Here is a 24277-nt window from a genome sequence, read left to right as displayed (position 1 = left end):
ATTTATTTGTTGTGGCCTAAAGCATTAATAATAGTAGAAACTGATAGTGTTAGCCAAAATTGTATCTCATGATTAACCTACCGTAGCCCTTTCAGCAGCATAAGCTTTCAATGGAACTGCAGGTTTTGACAATTGACACATTCTATTTTCCAATGTGTGAATCCGTGAAAAAAAAGTATTTGTGCCAAGAGTATTACAATAGAGCATAGGGAAAACTTAATTGAAGTCTCGTACAATTAATGTATCATATCAAACCAGTCAAAAGGCTTCATGAAAAACAAATATTAAAATTTTATTGTCCAAACTCAAATTAAAAACATTCTGTATCTCAAGAGTATCATGGCATTGACACAGTTTAAGAACCTAGACATAAAAATCATACACATGAAAATAAAATTATCCTAGTTGATGGATATACATTGCTATGGGTGGGGCTGCAAAAATGCAGGCAACTGGACTGTACCAGCACAAATGAGTAGAGAGGTATCTGGTATCTTCGGGTGTTGTGGATATGACCAAATCAGATCCATGTACATGTTCAAAATACAACGTAGCCAACAATAATGTGAAAATGAAAAATGCCAATAAATAAATAGATTGCAGCCACTCCTTTTCATCAATCAGGAATGCAAGCTGGATACTGTCAGACACAATATCTGAACATGTGGCATGCTGTCATCTTTCCTTGCTTTTAGCTACAAATGTTTCCCCAATGGTAACAGTTGCCGCTTGTGATTTGGTCTGAAGGCCAACTGTTTTTGTCAGCATCGAGAGGAACATGCTTGACTCCTTGCATTGCTTTTAAAATCTTTAGTTTGCATGCGAATGGAAGTTGTGGAGTACACACTAGACTAGCATCAAAACTCTCCTAATCACTATTCTAGGTAAGGATGCACTAACAATCCTACTGGCAAGCACTCTAACAGAAGACATTACCACATACAGGAGTATGTTGTTCAATATCGATCCTAACAGGATTCCCGTCTTGTTCACAAATATTGAGTTAACTTCTCCATGCCAAAGTTGTTTGGTCACAGCTTACAAAGTTAGACCTCTTGTTCTTTCCCCAGTTGTGACAACATACTACAGTTTGGAAGGCAGACTTTAACACTACTCCTAATTCTGACTGCCAAATCAGACGTCAAAGACTTCCCACCCTGGCCCCAAAGCCAAACGTGTCCTTGATGGGGACCCAGTAGTACTGTCTCCAGCCAGCCTTCGTTCTGTCAAAGTCACTGTCAGGGATGCCGGTCTGGGTCAACCTCATGACCGTGTGGTCCTGTTTGTCGATCAGCTGGATAGTCACCACGGAGTAGTGAGCTGGAAAAATAGAGACAACATTTCAGAACATGGGTAGAAACATTTGCTGGTAAATGTATCTGATTGTGATATCTGTAAGATGTCAGTTGTGCCCAAAAAAAAGAAGATTTGTCCCAACTGGGAGATTTAATGGCAACATTCTTGACTCAAACTGTAATGGGAGTTCCACTCATTAGCCACTAGCAACTGAGAATGGAAGAACATCTGTCCACAAGAGCAAGTCTCAAAGACAAGATGTGGGCAGTAATAAAGGCATAACTAAACATGTTGATTTCTCCTCCTTGTTTACAGTAAGAAACAGAGAACTCGTCTCACCTGGTGGCCATGACTTGAACCTCCACCTCATCACAATTTTGTTAGGGGAGGACTGTGGGAAAAGACAATGTTGGACTTGATAAATGTATACACAACACTGTACTTGGCAGATTTCAAAATCAAGTCACAAGAAAGCAGACTTCCTAGGTAACTTTCTTACAGTTACAACATGAGTAAGTCAGTAATCACAGAAGCAAGCACACTAAGATGTCTAGGTGTTCAAGACATTCTTGATATGGCCTGATTTTTTTATAAGGAGGTCTTCGAGTACACAGCTGAGCATGAGTATTCATATAACACAGGAATTCAATGTGTGCCTTACCAGCTCATCAAAGATCCCCTCCACCATGCCATTGAAGAGTACAAAAGGTCCACCCTTTTCTGTCTCCATCTCTGCAGGACTGTGTGTCCAGGCCTGCACTCTCTGGAAGGCAGTGCAGCAATGATGATATCACTTTACATCTGATCACTTCATTGCTTTTCATATACATGCTGATGACAACAGTGCTGTCAATATAGGTACATTGTATAAGAATGGATGATATTTCATCTGATATTCTATGTGCATTCAGTTATGGGCAATTGACTATAAAACACAACCCAATGATATTGTCAGTTGCAGTGCTCTTTGTTAAATGCATTATCATTATGGGGTATCATTTTCAAGGCACATAGACAAAATTTGTAATGATATACCCAGTACATGAACTGTGTATCACAATGCTGATGATATAGACAAGGTTGATCAAACTTAGGTTTCTGAACACAAGGAATGGATCAGAAGTGAAGAGAACTTACGACCACGTCTGTCAGGGTGGTGTACAGCTCGTCAGGTGGGCACAGGAAGTCCTCCTGATACTTGTACGTAAGTGTGTTGATCTTCACACCAATCTTTTGCTCCTTTGGCGCTGCTTTACTGACAACTGGCAATGTGCTTAAATCCTACATACAAACAACATCTCAGTCAGCAGGGGCAGCAAGGTTCAACTGAATTGTTGCTGTCAAACAAATTTTCAAAATTTTGACATTTGGCACATTTGGAGGGCCAACTCACCTTTTTGACTGGTTTCTTTTCTATTGCTGTTGGGGATTTTTTCTGATCTTTAGAGGGAAGAATCAGGTTCTGAGAAAATTCTGAAAAGCAAAAGAGGTTTTCCCTTGTAAACAAAGGATGAATCATTAAGCAATTGCATCAGATACTGTAATTTTTTTCAATTTTGTGGTGGTTTTATTTTGCAGTTAGCAAGAGGTTTTTGCAGTGTCTTAAATTTGCTCTTGAAATAATCCTGTACGACAGCAGTAATACATTGGAAACACATGTCTGCAAATGTTGTAAAAAAACACCAAAGTTTCAAGATTCACAGCACTCTGTTAACCAATACCAATGCCAGAGGTTATCTGAGCCTTTGCATCTACTGTAAAGGAACAGCTGATATATGTAGAAAGTCGGAAAGTACAAAATGTACCTGTTTTTAAATCCTTGATGTACTGGCCAAGCCTTTCCCTGATGATGTCTGAACCCTTTTTCCTGATGACTTCCTTCACTGTGTGGGCCTCGTCTGAACTGGACTTCACAGAAACATTTACCTGAATGGAGGGGAAATAAGTGTGAGTTAAACAGTCTCAAGTAAGTAACAAAATATTGTACTATGTTGGTGTTATCAAGAATAACTTAAAGAAATTTAAGTTCAGTTTAAATGTACCTCGAAGATACTAGATAAATATTGCTACTAAAGTAAGATAAGACAAAAGGCATACTCACATCTATGTCCTCAATATCATTCTCTTCACTCAGGTTGGGTATTTCTGCCTTGCCAGTAAAACTTGTTTTACTATCACCAAGGCTGCCTGTAAAAAGGTGTTGAGCAGAAACTGAGAGAGCTAAAAAAACTCAATCAAAAACTGGTACTGTATACAATTTCTATTCATTTTCAAATTGATAATAAATAGGGGAGGGGAGAAAGAAAAAGGCAAATATCAATGATATGCAGCATACCTTTCCATTCCAACTCTAATTCCCACTCATAAAAGAAGATTAACTTCTTTTTTCTGTTGTTGATTGTAGCCTCACCCTCAATCTTTGCTATGTCCTTAATCTCACACTTCACTGTAACAAGAAAATAGAAACAGAGCACATGTTACTTTGTTAGTTCAGGCAGTTTAATAGCTATTGTATTACCAAGTTCATATTGTTGCTATCCCTTGTCAGGCTTGATTTGTTGGTGATATAAGGGCATATTATACGCGTATGTTAGCGAGCATGTGTGTGTGTACTTTTTCTGTACATTTTTTTCAATCTACCCTCACCAAAAAGGTTATGTTTTTGGTAGTGTTTGTGTGTGTTTATGTGTGTATACTGGTATAAACATATTTGGATGAATAGCATTTTGTACTGATATTTGAGCTATGTTTGGGGTACCCGGAATGAGGAATAACACGACGTGAAGTTCCTCAAAACACGACAATCCACACGAAACGTGCCAATTCTCAGACGCCGCTATCTTTGCACGCGTACGGACTTAGTGCGGCATGAGTAACCACACGCGTGTAAAGATAGCGGAGCTTGAAGAATAACACGTTTCGTGCCGATTGACGAGTTTTGAGCAACTTCACGCAAACTCCGAACGCGTGCATTACCTCGCTCCATGCTGACTTCGCACGCTTGTGCACAGAACGGACACGCATTTTCGTGGGCGCAAAAACGACGGGAATAGCGGTGGACATTGCGCGACCGAGGTACCTCGCGAAGTAGTCAACAGACACGTGCATGACCTTAAAGCAACCCGAATTGGCACGTAATCCATGTACACAAGAAGCGGAAAGCGGTGGCGTAAAACGGACCGCTTGATACGATAAGTGACGTGGCGCAAACGTCGGGCTTGAAATGCGTAAATTTCCTTTAAAGAACAGGAGTTTACATCGGTAGATTTTGGAACATCTGCCGCTATTTTGCAACGCACAATGCTTTGCGAGGTCGGGCGTGCAATCCCTCACTATAACCGAAAGTCGCACGACGTACGTTTCCTCATTACAGAGCCCAGGATTTTGCACAGCGTAAACAACATATTTCGTGTAAACAAACATTTTTGACGCAGCGATACCAAGCTAGTAGTATATGATTACTTGTTTACAAAGAACTTTAATACAACGAAAACTGATAATCTAGTTTGGTACTTTGGAGGAGCGTGTAGTAAACTTACAAACGATACGAGAAAATGCTCCACCGACACCGTAACATTTTCTACTATATCTAACAAAGGAGGTTTTAACCTCCTTGATCTAACCAATCTATTTACGGCGTACGTAGCTGAAAATAAATGATAAACATTACAAAACAGAATTCATACCTTGTACTATGTGTGACTAAACCACAGCTTCCCAAAGGCTGACTCGAAACAAGTAGTGACGCGGGATGTAAATAAACGACCCGACTGTAAACACGGTTGTTGTTTGAATGATGCGGCTAAACAAAATATGCACGCATGCGCGCTGCTTACCCACGTGTTACCTAGGCAACCAACAAGCGCAAAGCATTTCGGTCTGGGCGATACTATCTATTTTGAGGGGTGTCAGGTATACTATAATAATAATGAATTTTATTAGTATCGCCAAGGTTTTTTTAACCACTTTGGTATCGCATTGTGGCAAGATTGATGGACAGATTTCATCATAATATCTGATAAAAGAAAATATTTCATTGCTGTCATTCCACACAAAAGTTAGTGTGATGTTTATATTTTGCAAATAAAAAAAAAACTATGATTGAAATAAACAATGGATGATCCCAAGTTCGCCACTGTACCGTAACTTCACCATGCCACTTTGTGTTTACTTCATTTCTAAGGTGGAAACTTCGATGAGCAACTTGCAATTCATTAGATTGTTGACTTATTGATCGAGCGTACGCAGCATTTCGGTAATTCGATTTTACATGATAATCTCCAAGGAGATACTACGGTAGCATAAGATAGTATCAAAAGCTAGCAGAGGAGTGAAGTCGGCCTAGGACTCAGGAGTGTTTATGCGACCTGCTTGGAGGCTATTTCCAAAATACAGAATTGACTAAATTGAGACATAAAATGGTAAGATCTTGTTACATTTTCTGTAAATAATCTGACGAACCAAGTCAATAGATACAGTGTAATGTGGTAAGTTGTAACTTATGTCGATAACACTATTGGGTTACATGTCTTGGGAGAAACGACAGATTATAACCTTCTGTTGGCTGCAACGTCGGGGGTAAATGTTGGCAAGTAAAATACAACGATAACTACAGTTTTCATTTCACACCCAGCCAAGAAAACTCCCTAATATAGGAACAAGCATGATAGATACAAAATCTTAGCGGAAGGTGTCGGGAAATTCAGATGAAATTTTAATAGTTTCTTAACATAGGCTCTGGCCAAGCGATCGTAACAAAAAGATACGTATTATGTAGTTCTCTCCATCTGGCCGTTTTGTCACTTCACATAAGAGCCTTGGCGAATTCTTTTGGGATTTTTCCGAACTACCACTTCAATCAGCGAGACTCCCTTGGACGAGTAATATTTTTTTAAACATTGTAAAATACTCCATTTCAGAATTTGATTACGGTTGGTTTGATACAATTATTACCTCCCCGTCTGTTTGGTAAAGATGTTTCATTTCATATCTATCTATAATTTTATATACATCTTATATACGAATACTCGACTTATTGTTAAGATGCCGGTCGTGTTATGGCGAAAAGAGAACCTACCGAATGTGTAGTTTGGATGGGTGGAGACAATTTCACCGCGTCGATCAATTTGAGTGACATATCCTGCACGAAACATTTTCTTTATCATTGGTTTATTATTGGTGTTGTTAGCAGCTTATAATACAGAGTGATGGAAATCATTCTATAATGTCTTGAATATACACATCTCATTTTGAATGAACTCCGAACGATGCGTTCTATCTCCAACATGTTCATGTCGGGGGAGACACGATCGGAGAATTCGGAAAGGACTTAACATTCATGATCCATTTGTTTTCAAACATGTCTCAATTTTCAGATTTGTGTCAATTTACTTATGAATTTCTATTAAATCATCAACGTACCGTGTTGCCGACGAGTGATGAACACCATTGTATAATGTATCGAGTATTTGCATCGGCAACGTTCTCCATGGCATGCAAATCAATGTCTATCTGGCTGATTCTAATGAAGCACGATGTGTTCTATTTCCAACTTGTTCCTGTCAGTGGAGACACGATCAGAGAATTTGTAAAGGACTTTACATTCATGATCCATTTGCTTTCAAATATGTCTCATTTCAAATGTATCAGTTTACTTGTAAATTTCTATATATTAAATTATCAACGTACCGTGTTTCCGACGTTTGAAATAGCGGCCCGGCTGGAAGTAGTTGCTGACGAATTATGACCATGGTATACACTTACCTTTGATGCTTCAAAAGTAACGATACTAGTATGTCGTGACGTACTGTACATGTACTAGTATATGTACATGTGTTATTGATTAAAAAAAACGCCTAGAACAGTTTTTAGACGTGTCAAAAAATACATGTAATACGTACTAAGTAATGTTAATTTACGCAAAGAGCCAGCAAGAAATGAAAACAAATTCTTTTAAAGATTTTAAAATTTGTAATTTTGAACCAAGGAGCTTTTCTTGAACACAAACTCAACACAAATCTACCCAAGGCAATTTTCCCATTGATTTAGTTTCAAGCTGTTGTTTCCAAGTAAAGGTGTTCTATTGTTATACTGACACGCAGCTTTCATGGGTGGTTGTTTTTTTTTCTTTGGGCGCTTATCTTTATATTTTACCGTTATGTATCTTGTTAATTCCGTACTTCGTATATAAATGTACTAGTAATTTGGAATGGATCTAATGTTATCGTTAGAAAGGAAACAATGTGAAAGGAATTATGATAAGGTTCCTACCACCAAATTAAATGAAGAGGTAAAAAAGTCCAAATTTTAAAGAAAAACAGTTTGAATCTCCTTATGCGAAGGTGAAAAACGGAAAGAAGCAACCATTTATTTGCAAGAAAAGACGTTTGGTTTTTCTTCTTGTTCCTCAAATGTCATTTATTGAAGGGTAAGTCAAGACGCAACTTGTGTTAGTAAAACCCAGCTCCTTGGTAAAACCGTTGTTCTGAACACAGTTAATAGAAGGTAAGTTTCAATATTCATGCAAACCAGAACAGAAATGTTTCATCATAACAAGAAGTTCAAAGAGATCAACATACAAGTAAAACGGCGTGAGAAACTCTTCCTCTGACCAAGGAGGTTGTTTTTTTAACCTCCTTGCTCCGACTTGTTCCGACAGTTCACACCGACCTATTTACATATAACAAAAGGTAAGTTGATAGGTGATAATAATGAATGAATGAAGACGTCTATAGTGTAGTGTCTTTCACGACTCGACGGTCAGACTGTACTGTCGGCTTTAACAAACGTTAGCGCTGATGTGTTGCAGGACATTTTGAACAATAGAGTGTGCACCTAGTCTCCAAGCAGACCCTACGGTGCCTTAGAAATAGTATCAAAGCTGGCAAAGGAGTATAGCCGGCCAAAGGGAGATAGCCGGCTAAGGGAGTCAAACGGGCACCGGTATACCAAGTCCTTTGCCAGCTTTGATACTACTTTTGTATTTCTAAGGCACCGTAGGGTCTGCTTGGAGACTATGTGCACCAGAGTTCGGGACGTGACGTTCTAGACACAGATGTGTATTACAATCTTTGGCTTTTGTCTGTTTCGTGACAAAATAAAAGAAACCAACATTTACCCCCCCCCCCCCGCGTTTGCCGTAAAAAATATTTGGCAATATTATTATACACAAGCTTCAGGGATTGGTGTTCTTGTTCTTGTGAAGGAGCGATATTACAATCTATATACTATAAAAGTACTATATAATTCAATATTGTTACTTAAGAAAATTTATTGGATAAACTACTCTATATACTTAGTTGAAACCGGAAGGTTAGGATAAACGAACGTAGTGTTAGGATTAACAAAATATCGTCAACAGAACTGAACGACACACTCACACGCACACCTGTAGAACTGAACGACACACACAGACACCTACACACACTTTAGAACAACACAACTGCTGGCAGACTGTTCTTCCTTCGGCCAAGGAGGCTATACTTGGAAATAACCTCCTGCTCCGACACTTCAAACCACTGAGAGAAAACAAACAGAAACTCATTGGACCTGCGTATTGGAGAGAAAACATCTTAAAAAACGGTAGGGTATTACATGTAGGTTGAAATAAAATGAAATGAAATAACTCTATATAGCTGAGCGTAGATTTAATTTGTCAGAGGAATCTAGCCGTCTGAGCAAACCACACTTCCCAGTGTTTTCCTTCTTTTAACCAAGGAGCTTTTATCACTGATAAAATCTCCTTGTTTTAACCAAGGAGGTTAGAATTTAACCTCCATTGTTTTGATAAAACTTCGTAGCCCATTTCAATAGCCGGACCAAAATGTTATATCCAGTAAGAATTACCTTGTGTTTATCGCTGAAATTGTCTGCGATTGCTGAATGAGATTAGATACAAGCTCCACATATTTTGTTAGTGTTATTTCGTGCACCGTAACCGTGAGAATTCCTAGTTTAACAAGTCTGTTACATTCAAGTTTTCCCGCACAGCCCGCGGCCGCCTTTGGTCATGCCGCCTCGGGCTCATGACAAAGCGGTGGCGCCATAGTGTCTGGGAAGGACCATTCTCGCATGTTGTGGAAACATACATATGGCATTGTCCTCTACAGCATAATACAAATTCGTCTCAAATTATCAATTCTATCAATCAGCGTCTGAAAGACATTTATTTTCAAACTTCTGAGAGAGCTACACAATGATGGTTGGATCCGCTAAAAACAAATTGAGGTCTTACAGACTGTTCAAGTCCACCTATAATGTGGAACAATACCTGGATATTGACAATATTCGGCACAGGACGGCCGTCACAAAACTACGAGACAGTTGCCACAAACTACACATCGAAACCGGAAGACATAATCGCACCTTTCTAGATAAGATAGAAGATGAACATCATTTTGTAGTAGAATGTAGTTTGTACAAGAAAGAGAGAGCTGAACTCTACAGACTAATAGAATCCATGTTCCCCCACTTCATACGACTAAGTAATATAGACAAATTTATATTCCTTCTGAATCTAGACAAACCTTTACTTATAAAGCATATCTGTTCTTACATTTTCAATATCACAAAGAAACGAGAAGAAGCCGAATATACGCAGTAGAATACGATTCTTGAGTAGTGTAGACTCATTGTATCATTATATCATGTTGTATCATTTATTGCGACCTGTACTGAACCCAGTGGGTATGAATGTACAATAAAGGTCTTCATTCATTCATTCATTATTTGTACACTGTAGTTTGAAAATATCTGGATAAACTAACACTGACATATATAGCCACAAAACGTGACTTTCCTTGTCAAGTTTCGCAAACAACAGTTTATCTACCGAGTTTAACGGGATAAAGTCAATAAAGAGATGCTTTATCAGAAATTGTGGTTCATTACTCTTTCCGAATTTGAGTCGTCTTTCCTCCTTGTAAGCAAAAACGAAGCTGGTCACTGAACATTGACGAAGAAAATCATGATATCTCGTGAGCACACCAAAGCACGACATTTTCCGGCGACGTACACCGAGAAGAAGCGTCACAAAATACTCCAGGATTAACGATTGTAAACAAGACATCTCCGTACTACACGATAAATGTCGCTTGCCCAATAATACAAACATGTACTTCATTTTTATTCTTGGACTTAAATAACAGCTTTACGATCGTAATCATGTTTACAATTTCATACTTAGGGTCTACATTTTAAAACATATGTGCGCCTCAATTAAAAGGTTTTTGATATCGAAAACACTGTATAGTAAATGCTAGTACTGTAATACGGTACGGTACGCACAAGTCTGGCAGAACAATTCAGGTAAACTCGGGGGAAACTGCGACAGCACAGTACACTTGCAGTCAGCAGAAATGGCGGCGTTTTTGAATGAAGATCTCTGAATGAAGATTTTATTTGAGATCGAAATGTGTTGAATGAACCATAATATACGCAGTACATGTACTAAGCTGTAGTTACCTAGGAGTTGTAACAATCGCACATATCAAAGCCACTTGTAATAAAATTCATTATTTACATGGCGTCACCTTTGTTTACAGAAGTGAACCACACTGGGCACTACGAGTCTGGTAGAATTTTCCTTTATGATATAAGACGTTTCACACACGATTACATGCTACAAAATCTTTGACTACTGTCAATGTACTACTAAAATCGAGTACCGGTAAACTACTGGCCATGGCACTTGAATTAACGGAAAGAAAATGTGCAAACAACTGCGATAATTTTACATAAAACAAAATGGCGGTGATGTTTGTTTATAGTTTCACGCAATGATAACATTTACCGGCGTGCCTTCTCCGCCATGGCTTGGATTCTTGTCCACTTGGTCAAATACGCCTTGCAGCCACTTGGTATGCAGAAGCTTGAGTAGAGTCAGTTTCAAGTCAAGTCCATTTTACCTCCGCAAGGAATGAGTGCCGAGTCTATGGAGTATGGCACGCCAAATGGCGTGCCATACCGAGTCTTCACTCAGCGCGGGAAAATATAGCCATGTATGCCCGGCCACGGCTACGTGCGGGCGCCGCTGAAATTGAAGAAACGCACGTAATGGGGTCGGACTGACTGCCGAGTCTACCGGAGCGGGAAAATATACGTAGCCATGTATGCCCGGCCACGGCTACGTGCGGACACCGCTGAAATTGAAGAAACGCACGTAATGGGGCCGGATTGAGACCCTAGTCTTCACCCGGGGCGGGAAAATATAGCAGTGTATGTCCAGCCACGGCTACGTGCGGACATCTCTAAAATTGAAGAAGCGCACGTAATGGGGCCGGACTGACTGTCGAGTCTACCGGGGCGGGAAAATACAGCAGTGTATGTCCGGCCACGGCTACGTGCGGACACCGCTAAAATTGAAGAAGCGCAGGTAATGGGGCCGGATTTAGCGCCGAGTCTACCGGGACGGGAAAATGTAGCCGTGAATGCCCGGCCACGGCTACGTGCGGACACCGCTAAAATTGAAGAAGCGCAAGTAATGGGGCCGGACTGACTGCGGGAAAATATAGCAGTGTATGCCGGCCGTGCGGACATCGCTAAAATTGAAGAAGTGCACGTAATGGGCCTTTACCTGGGGCGAGCGTGCAAAGATAGCGGCACGAGAGCATTGGCACGTTTCGTGTTGACCCTCGTGTGAAGAGAAACTTCACGTCGTGTTATTCCTCATATCACGGTCCCCCTATATACCTGGATATTTGGTAGGAGGGTAGGTCTTGCCGAGACAGTGACTGAGCCCTCAAAATGATAAGATTTTGGGCCCACTAGTAGCTTGTAACAATACTGCAGTGGAGCATCTGGTTTTTGATCTGGACATGCTGAGGCAAGTCAATAACATAGGTTTAGGACCTGTAGCTGCTTTTCTTTATCTGCAGCAGTCGGTTTTGTTGATGATTTTGAAAGGGAATAACTCAAGAATGAGCAGATCGAACATCATGATTTTTGGTATACATAGACAAACACTCACCTCCATCTTCTTCAATCTTCAGCCCAACCAACAACTCTTCCAACCGCTTCTTAGACCAGGGAGTGGCATTTTTCTCTGTCCTGAAAGAAAATGAGTAAAAATCGTATTCGTCTAAGTGTATTTCATAACGAACCTATCCCTTCTTTTTGGTACCAATCCCCATTGCATTTAATGCCAGGATTTAGCAAATCAGGCATGGGATCGATCCGGGTTCATGAATCCGACTTCGAGGAGAGGGTCAATCCCATGACTGGATGACTACTGATTTGCAAATCCAGATTTGAACACGGTCTTTGTTACAATAATTCATAAACCAACACAACAGGATGTCTTTCTTCTCCGTGGTTTTCAGCAACATTTAGACATTTAACATTTTCTGATGAAGTTAATGATGTAGCTCCTATGATTGGAGTCTTTGGACCAAATATAATTTGTCCCTACTAGGGTTCCATCATTGTGGAGACAAATTGTAGTGTTGTGTTCCAGTTGTGGGAATTGATTATCGTGGGAGCCATGCCAGCCATGCTCCTAAAATCCAAATTACTAGTATACACTCTGGTTGGGTTTTATAGGCCCAAAACTTGAATTTGTTACCCTGCCTGCTTCCATAACAAGACAACGTGATCCGATCTCATGATGCAACATATGAAACATGTGGGTTATGGGAGGGGGGAATAATCTTAGGACGTTTTGTAGTTCATTCAGGACAACATTACAAATGAAATCTCTTAAGTGTCTGCGTCTTCCATCTGTACTATTATAAAGGAACCAAGTCAAGGACACGTTTTACATTTTGATCAACAAAATGCCGAGGATATTTGAAGCGATTCTATCGCCATGTAAGACAGGGAGGGACAGCTGGTATGGTGACATGCCGCGGCATGGAGTCAGAACAGAGACATGGGTCCAACCTCCTGACAACGGGCCAAAACATCCGCACAATGTAACTCACCAGTGCCAGTTGTTCACGTTCGTGGCGTCCGCTCTCTCTTCCACGATCCAACGAGGATCTCCTTCACCCCACTTTGCCATCTTTCAGGCTGATTCCTCGACTGGGACGGGAAACTGAGAGAAGTTTCTGGAAGCCCCACTGCTTGGTAAAATTCGCCGGTAAGGAAAGTTCCGGAAAGGATACGGAAGTGACGACACGAGATTACCGGAAGTAAGTTCCTTAGAGGTCACACCCAACATGCACCGCTCGACTTACTGAGAGGTCAGGATGGCAGGAAAGGTGTGTATGTCTGTTTTTCTGCAAAATAAATGTTTTATCTGGCTCACATTCCATATTTTCACAAGTCAATGCCAACATATTACTAAGAGCAATCATGTGCATATTACAGAAGTTAATTTACGCGTCAGACACCAGCAATATTGGAGAGAAGCCAATTTTTCTGACACGGAAGTAGATTTTGAAGACTGAGGTGCACCTGTTTTGATTTAGAACTTTTGAAAAGGGGCGGTGCTGATGGACTACTTCAGGACTAAGTTTGACACAAAATGATGTGAAAAGTGATCTCCAGGACAGTAGGACATAGCTGTAGTTTTGTAATAATAAATTGTATGATAGATTTATCAATAGATTGATTGATCTTTATGATATGTTAGTTTGCAAACCTTTTGCACAAAGCTAAACTTTGTAACAGTGGGGGGTTGAAGTAGTGCTAACTGACCATGCCAAACGCCTGTCAGGCTTTTGGCTTAGTCATTTAGGCTGCTAGTGTTGTGATCCTGAGGACCCGGGTTCGATTCCCGGGTCGGTCAGGATATTTGTATATATTGTTTATTTCTGTTCTACTCGCCCCTCTGACTTCTTACAACTCACAACATTTTTTCTCCATCCACTGATACAGGATCAAGCCAGAATGGCAGCTGCAGCCTTCACAGCGTAAGTGTAACTACACATGACTTAAAATGCAAATTAAACCTCGGTTGACTGGGTGCAATTTATATCTAGGAACAGTATTTACAATCAGAATGCCTCCACCAGCTACGGGACTGAGTGAAGTGAACTGCTAATGCTGTCATATTTTCATTGTCAATATTGTAACAGTTTGGCTCTGAAATACTTATTCAGCATAACATCTCTACATAAGTTTAGTTTTGTAGCTCTGAATCTGACATATGACAATGATAATGCTAATGCTAATATTCTTGCCCTTGAAACTTATCCTGGTTGCCAGCCTTGTTAGCTTAAGTACTCTCCCTCTGTTACTTGCAAAACTGGCCGAGAGAGCAGACTAAAGCTAAAAAGGCTGGCAACCGGGATAACTTTTGAAGGCAAGCATTTTTATGAGTTATTGTGTACTAGATCTGAATCTTTATTTTATTTCTTGTTTCTGCTTGTAGGGATGATGAGGATTACTGGGAAGAATCCGCAGTTTCTTCATCCAAGAAGAACATGTTTGACGATGAGGAGGAGGTAATGTAACCCTGATAGCATTGTAATGTAACAGCTGTACTGGTGATTCTGTGTTTTACAAGACTGTGATGATTAATCTCCAAGAGGACTCCTGAAGGAGTCAGTTTGACACAGAAAAGAGCAGTAATTAAAGAGAACAAAACTGTATAGCCTCCCCTTCTTGTTGAAATGCTCGTATGTAAGGAACAAGAGATGGCGGACTTAGGAAATGAGCCCTCAAGTTGCTATTGACATTGTGTAGACAAATTTTTTATGCAGCAGCTGTTCTAAGAGTTCATAACAACCTGATGCTATCCTCTTTGTGGCTTTGACTTCTATCAGGGTTTCACTGTCCTGGGAGTCAGTGAGAACAAGGCAGCTCGTCTGTCCAGCGCGCTCCGTTCCACGGTGGGGGCGGATGCCCTGTTTGCAGATGATGACAACGATGACATCACCTGGGAAACCTCCAGTAACATCAGCAACAGTAGCAGTCATGGCAGCATCACGTGTAAGTATAGTGTACTCTCCAGGAAGAGGTTTCAGTCAAGGAATAGAAGTGGCCAGGATTTCTTGCCACTGCCTTCCATGACGAGTGGCAGCGGTAAGAAATCCCGCCACTATTATCCCCCTGACTGAAACCTCTTCCTGGAGAATAGTGTCAGACTGACTGTCAGTATTACTGTTTGTCATCTTTCTTTTGTGCTGCTTTGAACAAAAATGACCAAATATGTGACAATAATGTAATTCTAAAGAAACTATGTACATGACATTGACATACTCCATGTCACCAAACAGCAGCAGACTACCGTTCTGCACGGTACACCCCACCTACAAACAGGAGCGGCTCTCTGTCAACCAGCAGCAGCAGCAGAAGTACTGCAGCAACAGTCACATTAGGTACTTCACAGGGTAACATGTAATAACTACTAAATAGTTAGTTTGATTTTCTAACCCTTTTTTTGGGGATTGGCTGACTCAATTGCTCAATTGCAAGAACCTTAAATTTTGTGGGGCTAAATTTCAATACTGGATAGTACTAGTTTGTAATTAGTAACTTTATATTGCTCAATCTGGAAATAGCAACAGGCACAGCCATACAGCTGTAAGGTTTTGAACCAGTCACTCTGGGAAGAACCCCTACTCTTCTTGATGTGCAGTATTAAAGCTTTGGCTTTGATATGACAGATTGTGCACTGTGATGTATCAGTGCAGTACTGTTAGGTATTTCAGCAAAAATTATCTGCTGTAAAATAGGATTATACTATTTTTAGTTGAACAGGCAATTCTAGTGATTTTTAAGTTGAAGATAATGAAACTCACATGTATGTGTACAAACAGCAAAATCATCTGGAATATCCTTTTGTTTTCAGACAATTCCCTCAGTGTGCAGTTTAACAAACCAAAAATGACCAGAAGTGAACCCATGTCCCTGGAAGATGGTAAGTTTTTTTCCTTAAGACTATAGTCACAAAGTATTCAGCATGTTCAGTTTTGGTTAGAAATATTCAGCTGCTAGAGCCCTAGAAGTACATTACAAATGGTCAACAGTCTAATTAACAATAAAACATTTATTGCTCTATTTGCACATGCAAACAATACACATGCTGCCATGTTCAAAGAGATATCTTAAAAGCATAAAGGTACATTGAAATAGAGAAAAAGTATTATTTTTGAAGGTAAACAGGGTTATCAAAATTCATGGATTCTGCAATACTATTCGGCAGCAATCGTAGATGTCCCAGCCAAGCAGGTCACAGCTACAGAAGTCTCCAAACTGGAAACAGAGATTCAGTTTCTCAGAAGACAAGTTCAGGTACTTAACTATTTTTTTTATAGATTAACAGTCACAACACCCAAATAATCTGGTAACTACAGTGTCTGTGACACATAATGGTACATAGTAGCCTGGGAGGGAATTTATCTCACAAGTTGAAGAGACCATAATGTGCTGTATTGTCAGAAGCAGAACAGAACATAAGACAAAGTGATTGTACAATTGTGATAGGATGAGCGGACATCCTGCGTAATTGTTTGAAAGGCACCCCCGCACCTGGAATAGTTCAGTCCGCATGTCACCACGTGACCCTGATTGGATGTGGAGCTTTTCGGTAAATTCCTTTGCATAATTTTTATGCATATTTTATCTCCCTTTGTCTTTTGTCCAGCTGGGAGAAAGGGCAAGATGGACATCACTGCCTGTGAAGGAAACAATCAAAAGAATAATTCTAGGACAGGTAGGCTTACTGTGCTTACTATGTATTTCTTGTATTCCATTTTTTTAGTTCTTGAAATAGATCTGTTTGTATATCTTGTGTTAACGGGAGGTGCCCCAACACGGTACGCTTTTTCTTGCGCTCAAACTCATGGCGCTCCATCGCTAGTTGCCTGAGAGTGGTCAAATTTTGATGACTGAATTTTTTACTCATAGATTTGAACAACATACTTGAATAAGAAATGCATTCATGTGGTTCATGAACCTTTCGCGCTGCGTGTTACAAGCGGCAAACACTGAGAGACAATTTCGTGTATGTAACCTTCCAATTTTGTGCTACGCGGGACAGTGTGCCTAACTCGGTACGCTTTTTTTATATTTTGCTCTCTTCAGAAGTAAGTGGTAAATTTAAGTGCACAGAAAAAAATTAATAGTATGATATTTTAGCTTTCTTTTGACATTAAAATCGTGACTGTATGTACTTCTTGTCTCACATGAGGAAGGCTGTACCTAGAACAATCCAGCTGATGTTTTACGGGCAACGGGCTGAATGCACTGATTGTGAATGCCCGACTAAAAAAACCATTACGAAAAAACGACACCGCCAACATCAACAAAACTCTGTCTGATTATATGAAAATATCATCTACATCTCTCTGTCAAGTCTTATTTTCATAGACAGCACGAATCATTTGTTACAGTCAAATAAATCTTTAGAGCGTTCTCTAGTCTGCCACCTTCACGGCCACACTCCCTTGGGAGTACAATGGTGGCAATGTTTATGTCGCTTCCTTTTGGTTACTTTTCTACTCAACAAACAATTGAAGACCCATATTCATAGTGTTTTATGGAGCTTTATTTATGTGTATCATGGCAGTTGTGTGACTGCTTGGATGAGTTCGTATAGTTAGCGACACGAGCCGCCAATACGCAGAGGCCGGTGACCGCAGTGATTCAGCACTGTCAACATTACTGTTAAAATTCTGCTCTTAAAAAAACATGAAGTAAATATGTTAAAGTATACTCGGAATGCAAATTAAAGCCGTGTGCATGGACTTGGTTTATTTACCTTTGTAATCAGCATAGTCAGTGGCAACAAACACGGTGTACTTATGGATAATAAGATCAGCAAAAAATCCGTACCGTCTTACGACGGTGACCGTCTTAGGGCGGCCCCCGTTATAACAACAGTGTTCTGATTTTGCACATCCTTAGGTAGAAGGTACTCAATGTATACTGTTGACCTCATTGACATGTTCAATATTTGTTCCTAGCCGTATTCCCTGGAAGCCTACAAGTCCCTCCAAGACAAACTTGCCCTGCTGGATGCTGCTATCAAGATGCATGATGGAGATGCCATCACCATTGTTAGTACTCATCACCAGTTCTTCTTACATTTCACAATTTATGTAGAAAGCAACACTTTTGACACCTTCTAATAATTGTCCAGCCATATGGATGTTATCTTCAGCACCAAGGACAGGTCTGTACAGATCTAACACAAGGATAGTTTTCAGTATGTGGGAAGCATTGGTTGGTTGCTTTATTTATTTATTAAATACCAGGTACATGTTGTTTTTTATCTGTGTGTATTAATATCTGGTGACATCTCCCTCTATCCCTAGACTGTCCTGTTCTTGAAGAAAACTGTCAGGAAAAGTGAGTACAGTTGCACCTGTTGTATAGTTCTGCCAACCGCATTGTAACAATTCTATGTTTTCCTCTTGTACTTCCAAGGCTTTTTTTTTACAAATTTTTTTCCACTATTTGCTTTCCAGGTATTTTCCAGCAGGAGCTGATTAAGAGACCAGTTGCTATCAACCACCTCATCCACTTCTTGTGGTGTCACTATGATCTGGATGAACTGGAGGAGCTTTACAAGTCTGTCGCTAATTATTTTAATTTTTTTACTAATTTATTTTGCATTAGGAGGGGAAAAGAGGCTTGTGGTGTTTTAGTTATTATTTGCAGTTTAAACAATTCTGCAGCCATATTAGGAGACATAGTCACTGTTATACAGTCTGGTTCTGATATATCTGATAGGGTTTATAGTTAGGAAATATTTCACTGATTAAACTACATGTTATCTGTAGCCTTGCTCTTTGGGGATTAAATCATGGTTTCTGTAATGTCAGATAATCTCAAGATAAATTCTCCTTGTTGCTCTTTTTCCAGAATGTTACGGAGGATGGAAGATGTTTTCGTAAGTACATGAACATGTAATAGTAACAATTTTTTATATCTAACATTACATATAAATTTATTGCTTAGATTAAGTTTTGATAGAATATCTGTTGTATTTGAGATTTGACTTTCTCAGTCACTGATGAAAGATATTTATCTGATAGTTATCTGAAACATCTGGCCATCCATTTACTTGCTTCATTTTTGTCTTTTGCCTTTGATATAGCATATTAATCTACCTTTTGATTGCAGTTCATGGAAACAGGTTGCCTTGATGTTGTTGTTTTTACTCCTACAGGTTCTGAAGTACAAGCAGGCTCTAGCCCCCTCCAAAGCAGCTGGTAGGGCACAGAGTATTGCAGCAGTTGTCAGGTCAGATGTGAATATTAAGAAAATTTAGAAAATTAACTGTTCTTGGTGGGAGACCAATGTGCAGATGTTGGCACATGGTGCAACAAATCTGTAGTGTGTTTTTGACACACAATTAGACAGATTAGCAGAAGAGGCTCGGTGGGCGTCACTCCACCATCAGGAAAGTCGTTTAAAGTGCCTTTCCCAAGGGCACAATGTTGGGCATGATGGGTATCAAACTCGGAACCTTTTGATTCTGAGCCTAACATGCTACCAGTTACGCCACATTAATGCCAGATGTAAATATGCCATTTAGAAATGCGTCATTCTTTTATGCTAATATGTGTCCTGATCCCATAGGCTACTGATGCTATAATATTGGAGACCTTTGACATTAACTGGATCAGCAAGGAAAGAGCATTAAGTGTTGTGACCTTTTCTGGGTCTATCGTTTACGTAAAATGTAGATTGTAGGATTGCTATTGCTATTTGTATTAGATTTATTAATGGCTGCTGTAAAAAGAATGATATTATAATGGAAACACAGTAAAAGTACTAAAGTACTTTATTCCCATATTGAGTATGTCACACAGTAAGCTTGACAGAGTCCTTGAAGGAACATGTGTAACCACTTGATATTTGTTTTACATGTACAAAATCTTGGACATATGTTAAGATAAGGTGCACATCTGTTCTGATGAAGAAATGTTAATGATTTTTCAGGTCTTTCCAGCATGATTCTTCTTTAGCCCCAGACTCCACCCTCCTCCTAGAACAGTGTACTCTCCTACAGAGGCAACTTCAGATTGAGGTACACATTCTTGCAAGGGCTTGATAGTCTAAGAAGATCAGCCTTTTTCTTTCAAGAACTTTTTTTCAAGATTTTGATAGATTTGGTGATTTCTCAGAGAAGGATTACCAACCAGGACTGTGATCGATAGGAAACATTATCCTTAGGGTTTATTGAAAGGTCATGTTTTATAATGGTGAAATGAGAGCCATACTACCTCATTTGTTGTCTGTAAAAATTAGTTGAATGATAGTTTATGTGCTTATCATTACATGTCAGTTCAACACATTTTCCAACACTGTTTAATGATACACCCAACCATTGACATCAAGCTTGTAAGATTTTCCAGATAATTGGGCAACCTACTTGATGTTTTCTTACACCTTGCAATCATGTGAATGTGTGATGCTTGACAATGTAGATCTTCTTCACCTATTGTAAAGTCTTGACCATTCTGTATCCCAACACTTTTAAACAAAGAAAAATAAAATCACACATCCTTCATAACATGTTCTTTATCAATTAAGGAAGAAGACAAGAAGATAGCAGCTGGAGGAAAGCATCCAGTGTTCAAGGACCATCCTCCCAAGGCTCAACTTCCCCTGACCCCCCTGACTACCACCCTGTACTACTGCAGCTTCTATCATTACAATGAGTCAGATGTAAGCATCTGTGTCATCTGTATAATTCTTTCAGTTAAAGCTCAGTTTGTTAGAGCTTAATCATCACAGTTTAAATACATGTAGCCTCTACCAGGCCTTCCTATGAGGGTATGGATAGTATTAGTATAATTAAGCAAAGAAAAGTGAATAATTGGCCTGGATTGTCAGTCTGCGGCAAGGCTATCGTATCCCTTCAACTGCATGAACAAACAAAAACAAAAAATGAACAAAAGTTACTCAATTGTGGCCAAGCTCACATATTTCCCATTATAGCCAGCATAGTTAGACTGGTATAGATAATGCCAGAGACACCATATACACGTACTTAATCAAGTCAATGGGTAGGATGTAGCCTTTCCTTATGCCGGAGAAGTGAAGTATGAATAAACATACCAGTTACTTATCTATATTAAACATAGGTTAGTGAATCAAAGTTCTTGATGACAATAGATACATGTAGCTAAGGCATACAGTTGTTAGGTCCTCTATTCAACTTATTTTGTGTTCCTCCTTCATACTTCAGTCATCCTTGTCCAGCCCTCTATCCATCAAGAGAGACTTCCAGGTTAGTCACCTTTTTGTGGTCATCACAAGAATTGCTCCCACTTTCACTTAGCACAGAAAAGAACCAGTCCAGATGAATGTAATGTGAGCCATTTGATTTCTGTAACTCTGTCACTCTCACCTATAAATGATAAACATAACAATGCAATCGTAACCCCCTTCAGGTCCCGGATCTGAACAGCGGGCCCTGGTGGCCCATATGAATACTGCCTTAGCCGACATAACGTTCTTGCCACCAGAGAACTGTTTGATGATTAGGTTTGGCACGGGAGCCAGTAGACTGTACATCTTGCCTCTTGTGTTTCAATAGTATGGGATACTTATGATAAAACCCTTTTCTGTGTGCAGATGTCTGACAAACAGTACACATGGTCTGCTCTGAATGCCTTGGCCAAGCTGCACAGGTGGAAGGAGATTGAAGCCCTCCTGACTTCAAAGGTTGGTCACAGTTCAAAATGTGCCATTGTATATGTAATCTCCAAGCGTTCATGAGTCAGCTGGAAGATCATAATGTCTTCTGACTGGGTAGCTAGGCTTCTCCAACGGCCACAACCCCCACATCTTGGGGTGAAGGACTGCTAAGACACCAGGCCAGTCAGAAAACATTCCAGTCTTGGAGATTAGAGATTGATTGAATTGTGATCACCATGATGAAATATTCTGCTTTTGATGTAATTTTTGTTCATTACGGATTAGACTTTTGTGTATGTGTGCTTTATTGTGGTACCTGTTTCACACGCTATTGTGAACATATTTGTCGGCACATTAATTTTACAATTGGCATATTTATCTTTATTGTTTCATCTTTATTGTTTCAGAACTGGTTTGGAGGCACTAAGATGAAGGCCTGTATAGGTTTTGAGAAGGTTGTGGAGATTCTGAGTAAGCAGAAGGCACCTGTGGATGTAAGCACTTCATTCATACTCTTTCTAGTTCTTCTGTATACACTGTTGAGACTCAGATAGACACCCTTTTTTAATTTGGCAAACAAAAGACTTTCAAGCACTGAGTATTGTTGAATCTGGATTCAAGAGAATGGCACTATTAAAACTATATCATGTATAACTGGCTAAAGCTAGGTATTAACTATTTAATTGAGCACAAAGAACTTACCTGCTGATATATCTTGTATTATACAGTAATGGATAATTGTTGTAGAGTCGTTCGTGATTAAGATTTAATTCTTGAAGAAACCAGAATTCCATGTTGAAGGATGGTAGAGTTTACAGTGCTGTAATGATTGAACAAATTTATTGTAATGTAACATGGACAGTGAAACACCTCACACCAATGATTGTTGTACTAGTTGCTCAATTATAGTCTAATAATTTCTATTTTTAAGGCACCTCATATATATGAAATTATAATATTGTTTGAACATAGACTTTTCACATATCTTCTTCTCATCTTTTCCTTTTGCTTACCCCATGGTAGATCCTGAGCAAGTACCTCGCCTACATTGAGGACCCAAATGAGAGACTGGCCCTTGCAGCAAAACACAAGTGCCATAGAATTGTTGTAGATGTAAGTTTTTCAGCATAATAACTATTGCTGTGTCACTGTGAGAAATGCTTGGATGAATGTGCTGCATTTTGATACAGTAAATTTCTTTATGTTTATGGTGATATGATTTTGCGGTGAGGAGAAATGGAGGGACCATGGTGGTTTTAAGTTCGCGACATGCTGTACAGTAATGGAAACACTGGCACATTTACAGATTTCAGTTTGTGGGGGAAGAGGTCACTATGGAAAGTGCAAACATAAAACCACTGTGAATATTTCAAGAATTACAGTACTTTGTATAGTATAACAGCTTCACCATCCCTTTGTCCAGCCTTCCTTGTGTTCTCCTGTCCTGCCAAAAATAGCACAAAGCTGTTGATAATTCAGTAATCATTTAAAATTCCTCTTGACCAATCAGACACTGATTCAGCTGAAGGACCGTGCAGCTTTAGAAGACTACAGACTAAAGACTCCCGACTACAGTCTGGAGAGGCAGTATCTAATTACTGCTCTGAACAACTCGGTGAGCTTTCAGTCCTGATTGCTGTGTGTGACTCTTCTCATTCTCTGCAGAATGTTGAAAAATGTATGCTTGATTGAGTTGTCACCATTTTTTCATGCATAGTTATCTGTACACACACACACACACACATTAAAAATACTTCTTGACTGAAATGTGATATCGGTAGAATGTTATGACGTTTGGGCCAGTGAAATACAGGTTTAGGCCAGTGGAAATAACCACATGCTGGCTTTATTGAGACAGTGAATTTTCCAAAACTCGTTAACCCCTGATGTTTTGTGCACTTAGCTCTTCACCATGATGTAAGACTTTGTGTGTTTTGGGGTTTTTTTAACAGCCCAACATACTGAATCACAATCCATCACATTTACAACCAATGGTGTTAAAACACTGATCTTGTTTTCTTTTGTTCCAGCAAGTCAAATGGAAGAACTGACAACCAAACCAGAGATTACAAAAGTCATTCAATGTGAATAAAAACCGGCAGAACTACAGTCTATGTGTTCAGGTGACATCAACAGCAGAATCTCTGAGGTCTAATTACTGAGGCTAATGATGAGATGTGGGTACATGTGTTGTGTATATTGCTCTGTGGTACCATATCCCTGAAAGCACTTGGAAGAAATTTAATTGGCTCCCCCTGAGGTCTGATTAGTGGGGACCAAATATCTACATACAGGCCAGTAGCGCTATGCCATGCTTACTGAAATGTACATAAAGAGCTGAACACAAACACAAGTTGTCTATAACTGCTCTTAATAAAAAAAATGAATTTCAGCTTTCAATTAATGTCTCTGATGTAATTTTTTTACATACAATATTATCATT

General features: G+C 39.6%; 2 protein-coding genes across 5 annotated transcripts; one reads left to right on the top strand and one right to left on the bottom strand.

Annotated features, from left to right (window-relative positions):
- Positions 1 to 267: 267 nt before the first annotated feature.
- Positions 268 to 13391, bottom strand: LOC118424768 (activator of 90 kDa heat shock protein ATPase homolog 1-like). Its single transcript, XM_035833506.1, has 10 exons — positions 13215 to 13391; positions 12263 to 12342; positions 3632 to 3742; positions 3398 to 3483; positions 3102 to 3222; positions 2690 to 2769; positions 2434 to 2577; positions 1958 to 2059; positions 1636 to 1687; positions 268 to 1320 (listed from the first exon to the last, which is right to left on the bottom strand). Exons 1-10 carry the CDS (start codon positions 13292 to 13294, stop codon positions 1142 to 1144), a joined length of 1035 nt encoding a protein of 344 aa, XP_035689399.1. The 5' UTR covers positions 13295 to 13391; the 3' UTR covers positions 268 to 1141.
- Positions 13364 to 24200, top strand: LOC118424739 (spermatogenesis-defective protein 39 homolog). 4 transcript variants are annotated; one of them, XM_035833496.1, is made up of 21 exons: positions 13364 to 13493; positions 14113 to 14147; positions 14609 to 14681; positions 15003 to 15168; positions 15459 to 15557; positions 16031 to 16099; positions 16385 to 16473; positions 16826 to 16894; positions 18147 to 18239; positions 18498 to 18531; positions 18651 to 18753; positions 19048 to 19075; positions 19355 to 19428; positions 20131 to 20218; positions 20725 to 20859; positions 21383 to 21424; positions 21772 to 21861; positions 22242 to 22328; positions 22858 to 22947; positions 23345 to 23449; positions 23865 to 24200. In XM_035833496.1, exons 1-21 carry the CDS (start codon positions 13482 to 13484, stop codon positions 23883 to 23885), a joined length of 1602 nt encoding a protein of 533 aa, XP_035689389.1. In that variant the 5' UTR covers positions 13364 to 13481; the 3' UTR covers positions 23886 to 24200. The 4 variants fall into 4 exon arrangements, with proteins under 4 accessions (XP_035689389.1, XP_035689373.1, XP_035689381.1 ...); XM_035833480.1 differs by having other exon boundaries at positions 15459 to 15569; XM_035833488.1 differs by having other exon boundaries at positions 15456 to 15557.
- The last annotated feature ends 77 nt before the right edge of the window (positions 24201 to 24277 follow it).

Source organism: Branchiostoma floridae, chromosome 1 (assembly GCF_000003815.2).
Source record: "Branchiostoma floridae strain S238N-H82 chromosome 1, Bfl_VNyyK, whole genome shotgun sequence".
Classification (NCBI taxonomy): domain Eukaryota; kingdom Metazoa; phylum Chordata; class Leptocardii; order Amphioxiformes; family Branchiostomatidae; genus Branchiostoma; species Branchiostoma floridae.
The sequence above is the reverse complement of the archived record's forward strand: the minus strand, read 5'-3'. Positions and strand labels throughout refer to the sequence as shown.